The sequence below is a fragment of the Acanthopagrus latus genome, chromosome 1 (assembly GCF_904848185.1).
Source record: "Acanthopagrus latus isolate v.2019 chromosome 1, fAcaLat1.1, whole genome shotgun sequence".
In the NCBI taxonomy this organism is placed as follows: domain Eukaryota; kingdom Metazoa; phylum Chordata; class Actinopteri; order Spariformes; family Sparidae; genus Acanthopagrus; species Acanthopagrus latus.
Window position 1 is genome coordinate 6,853,678 of NC_051039.1, and position 4,819 is coordinate 6,858,496.

General features: G+C 47.9%; 1 protein-coding gene across 1 annotated transcript in view; it reads left to right on the plus strand.

Annotated features, from left to right (window-relative positions):
* Positions 1-251: 251 nt before the first annotated feature.
* The window catches only part of arpc1b (actin related protein 2/3 complex, subunit 1B), a 5,426-nt gene continuing 858 nt past the window's right edge, over positions 252-4,819 (plus strand). The window contains exons 1-8 of the mRNA XM_037112199.1: positions 252-568; positions 1,174-1,316; positions 2,150-2,254; positions 2,769-2,991; positions 3,097-3,204; positions 3,894-4,127; positions 4,215-4,290; positions 4,673-4,819. The exon at positions 4,673-4,819 is cut by the window's right edge and continues 53 nt beyond it. Coding sequence (XP_036968094.1) covers positions 1,253-1,316; positions 2,150-2,254; positions 2,769-2,991; positions 3,097-3,204; positions 3,894-4,127; positions 4,215-4,290; positions 4,673-4,819 — 957 coding nt within the window. The 5' untranslated portion in view covers positions 252-568; positions 1,174-1,252. The remainder of the gene's footprint in view (positions 569-1,173; positions 1,317-2,149; positions 2,255-2,768; positions 2,992-3,096; positions 3,205-3,893; positions 4,128-4,214; positions 4,291-4,672) is intronic.

Consider the following 4,819-nt stretch of genomic DNA (forward strand, 5'->3'; position numbering starts at 1 on the left):
CCTAGTTCCTCTTTCTTTATGCAGAAACACGTCCCTCCCCCTTCTTTTCAGTGTCTTTCATGCTTTTCACGTTTTTTTCTTTCTTTGTGCCTCCCCCTTAGTTTCTACCTCCTCCTTCTTGCCGAACATTGTATTCACGCCCCTCCCTCACTTCCTTGTTTCACTTCAAGCAAAAAACCTCAAACTCTTCCCCCTTCTGTCTGTTAAAGATGAAAAGTTTGCTCCCCATTCTTGCACATTTTTCGAATCGTTCCGCCCGTGATCTTTTTGTGCCTTGATGCCGCGAGCTTCCTGCTTGTCTCCCCCTCTGAGCTTCACTCTGCCCTCCTCCACTTCCTCCCCCCCTCCTCTCTGACCTCTCCTCCCTCTCTTCAGCTCAGCGTCTCTCTTCCTGAGCTCACTCTGACGTTGGCGTTCGCGTTGACTGGCCAGAGTCCGCGAGCTGAACACCCTCATCTTTATTTGATCCGCCGCCTTCCTCTGTCTCTCCCCGTTCCTCTCTCCTTCCCCCTCTCTCTCTCTCCATCTCTGCAGCTACTCACCCATTCATTTCTGTCCGGCCCTGAGGGTAAGTAGCCTAGAAAATATTTAACAGTTGACTGAGTTTGCTTTGACATGTCAGCACTGACACACACACTTAGGAAGTGTAATGCATTTTCAGGAAGCAGCTGAAAGTGTGCAACAGGCACTCGAACCCACACACGCACTCAGAAACGTGGCTGTTATTATGTAAAATGAGTGCTTGTGAAATAACCGCCTGTGATTGGGGATGTTGGTCTTTATTTCCTGGGTGTGTGTCTTCGAGCTGTAGAGTTTGTTTGAGGCGTGTGTGTGTGTGTGTGTGTCTTCGAGCTGTAGAGTTTGTTTGAGGCGTGTGTGTGTGTGTGTGCTACCCCTTGACCTGCATCATTCCTCTCATGCCTCTGAAAGTCTGGATTTCATTAGCACAACCTGAGTGAGATAAGCCGAGAGTGTTTCTCTGTGCAGATGGTTATAAATCAGCTGGTGGTGTGTTTTTCTCCTCAGAGTACCTCAGATAGTCTGGACCGAGTCTGATAAGACACTTCTGTAAATTTAATTATAGTTTGTGTCGTTATCTGTCTTTTCTTTCCCCCTTTTTCTTCTTCTTTGTAACACAAATCTTGCAACTTCTGGGTTGTTTTTTTTTTACAGACTTGTTATCAACTGTCAGCCCACCAGCTTCTGGTTCCTCACACCACTTCCTGGTCTTGTTCCTCACGTCTGATTGGCCATGGCGTACCATAGCTTCCTGCTGGAACCAATTAGCTGCCACGCCTGGAATAAAGATCGCACCCGTGAGTCTGGCCGCCGTCTCTCGATTGGTCACTCGAGGCCTCTCGCCTCATCTCCGAAACTGCACACTCACATCATGGAACATCTTGCTTCATGTGGAGTCTGCGCCAAAGAACAAACAGTGTAGCGGGCGGAGGTTTGTGATTGGCTCCCAGGTGGGAGAAGGTATTTCCTGTTTCCTGTTACAGTGAGGGTGGCGTCTGGGGGCCTTACTGAGAGGCTCTTGTGCTCCGTTAGCTTCGGGGAAACTAATGCCATATTTGGCTGTTTTGATCAGGCCCTTCGGTTTCTGGGCAAAGCGGATGTAAGACTCAGCCGTGGTCGAGTCGCAGAGTCACACAGTCGTAGTTTCACTCAACTTACAAGCCGAACACTTTTTTTTGTTGGCTCAGCTCGCAGGCTGAAGGCTGACAAAAAAACCAAAACGCACACTGAAGCACCCACACTGCTGCTCTGAGACAAACACTGCGTCTGACTCATCTGCTGACTAAAACATGTACAGGGTTTGCTACATTGAGGGAAGGAAGGTCGCAGTTCTTGCACATTGTCTATTTAAAGATACAGTGTGTGTGTGTGTGTGTGTGTGTGTGCACGCTGCCTGCAGGCACACACATACTGTATTTCTGTGTTTCTCTAGTTTTTCTCAGTTCTCCTGCACCCAGTCAGCTGCTCTGTGCTCCACTGCGCCGATCACTTCCTTCATGAACTTCTCCTGTCGATCACTCTGTGCTCTTTCCTCACATGAATGAACTTCCTGTTTTTGAACGTGAGTGATTTGAGCTGCTCTCTCGGCTGATGCGCGGTGTACTTAAATGTCTTTTTTGATGTGCCTCAGAGATCGCCCTGTGCCCCAACAACCACGAGGTCCACATCTTCAAGAAAGACGGCGCCAAGTGGAGCAAGATCCACGAGCTGAAGGAGCACAACGGGCAGGTGACAGGTGAGAGAGTCAGACACTCACACAGGTGGATTTATGGTGATGCACTTCCTGTTGCTAAATAGATACACGTCCTTTAAAATCCCAGAGGTACCTAATAAACAGGAACTGGAAACGGCTAGCCCGGCTCAGTCCAACGGTAATAAAGTCCAACAACCAGGATATCTAACATGTTTTGTTTTATCTGCACAAAACCAAATGACTCATTTTAGCATTTCCCTCTGTTTCCAAGCTAAAGGAACGACAGCACGTCCACATTATCTCTCCAACAGCTTTTATTTTGGAGGGGTGCACTTCCAGTTTTCGATGACAGTTAGCTCTCCTTGCTTTCGAATCTGAATGAACTTACTTCAGATCTCTTGGGACAAAAGTGATAAATGAACTGTCATGTAAAGAGTTGTATTAATCGTCACAAACATATTTAAAACATTTTTGCAGTGTTCCTTTTAATATATAATCATGAACGTATATTGTTTCAGAGCTTCACTGAGAATCAATGAGTGTCCCTCTGTCGCAGGTATCGACTGGGCTCCAGACAGCAACCGTATCGTGACCTGTGGAGCGGACCGTAACGCCTACGTGTGGACCCTCAAGGAGGGCACATGGAAGCCCACCCTGGTCATCCTCAGGATCAACCGCGCCGCTCGCTGTGTGAGGTGGTCGCCACGGGAGAACAAGTTCGCTGTCGGCAGCGGCTCACGCCTCATCTCCATCTGCTACTTCGAGCAGGAAAACGACTGGTGAGGTTTTTGGAGGAAATCTTCCTGCCTTTAATTTATACAGAAGAACATTTAATATCAGATTTTTTTTTAATTTTCTTATCAAGTATGACTTTTTACCCACAGGTGGGTGTGTAAACACATCAAGAAGCCAATCCGCTCCACCATCCTCAGTCTGGACTGGCATCCCAACAACGTCCTGCTGGCTGCTGGATCCTGTGACTTCAAATGCAGGTACACAGATGTGTTACTTCATTTGTGAGAGCATTTTAATGACTACACTTAACACCTACAACCTGCTGGGACTTCTGTCTACTCTGTGCATGTGGCACCAATTTATTTTTGTATGTGGGACAACTGTTAAGGAAGGAAAATGTTGCTACTTTTGATCGAATCAATAAACTCAAATTCACTCAGTTGAAGTCTTGTAGACAACAAAACACTTGTGGAGCCTCACAGAAAGACGGCGACCTCGGGGACTCTGGAGACTTGGATTACGCTGTCGCCATTTTGTTTGTTAATGTCTTTAAAACAAGTCCCCAGCTACTTTAATTGTTAACGGATTTCTGTAACACTGTTTTGCTGTGAAGCTCCAGAAATGTTTGGTGTACTGTGAAACTTCACCCAACTTTCCGTCTGCTTGAGAAAAGAAAGATGAGAAAATGACTGAATTTTAATTTTTGGGTGAACTTTTCCTTCGACCCTTCTGAAGCTGTTATCCTACACAACACTGTCATCCCTTCATGCACACTGAGCTGATGTTCACAAACAGGAACATAAGAAGTGCGCAACATGAAGACAGCACGTGATGAATTATGAATAGAAATTCACGCGGCTCTCCCAGTTCATAAATCGGCCATTGTTTCCAGCCTCTTTGACTCGTCCTTGTGTCTTCTTCTCACCCTGACCCCTCTCGCCCACAGGGTCTTCTCAGCCTACATAAAGGAGGTGGAGGAGAAGCCCGGCCCGACTCCCTGGGGCAGCAAGATGCCGTTCGGGGAGATGCTGTTTGAGTCCGGAGGAACCGGAGCAGCTCAGGCCACGGGTGGCGGCGGCGGATGGGTGCACAGCGTGTGCTTCTCGCACTCCGGCAACCGCCTGGCCTGGACCTCCCATGACTCCACTGTGTCCGTCGCAGAGGGAGGCAAGAGTGGCACGTAAGAGAGGGCTGGGCAGCGTACCTGTGTGTGTCTGTGTGTGTGTGTGTGTGTGTGCGCACTCTGACCTTTGTTGTGACTCCGCAGGGTGAACAGTCTGAGCTCTGAGACTCTCCCTCTGCTGTGTGTCACCTTCATCACTGAGAACAGCTTAGTGGCAGCTGTGAGTATCTGACATCTGTCCAATATGTTCTGTTTGTGTGTCTAGTTGTTAATTAACCTGATTAGTTTTTCTTCCTCACTTCAACATGATGGAAACCAACATTAATAATCATATTCCAGGACACTAATGGCAATATCAGATACAGCAATATATGTATATCATCTCTCCCTTTAAAGCCACCATGTGCGTAACTTTAACTTTTTACCGTTTGCACCTCCTGGTGGTCGTCGTACATAAAGCTATTGGGACAGATTGGGACGATCAGAAGCCAGCAAAATAATTTGAAAGATAACAACCACAGTCATAGGTGACAATCAAACCTCATGTCACCGGACTGATGTTATCTCTGTATACGGTGTCTCACACGTTTGTGATCCTCCAGGGCCACGACTGTTACCCGGTGCTGTTCGTGTACGATGGCGCCAAAGGCAGCTTGACGTTTGGCGGCAAGCTGGACGTTCCCAAGCAGGCGGCCCAGAAGGGCATCAGTGCCAGGGAGCGCTTCCAGAACCTGGACCGTCGGGCCTCA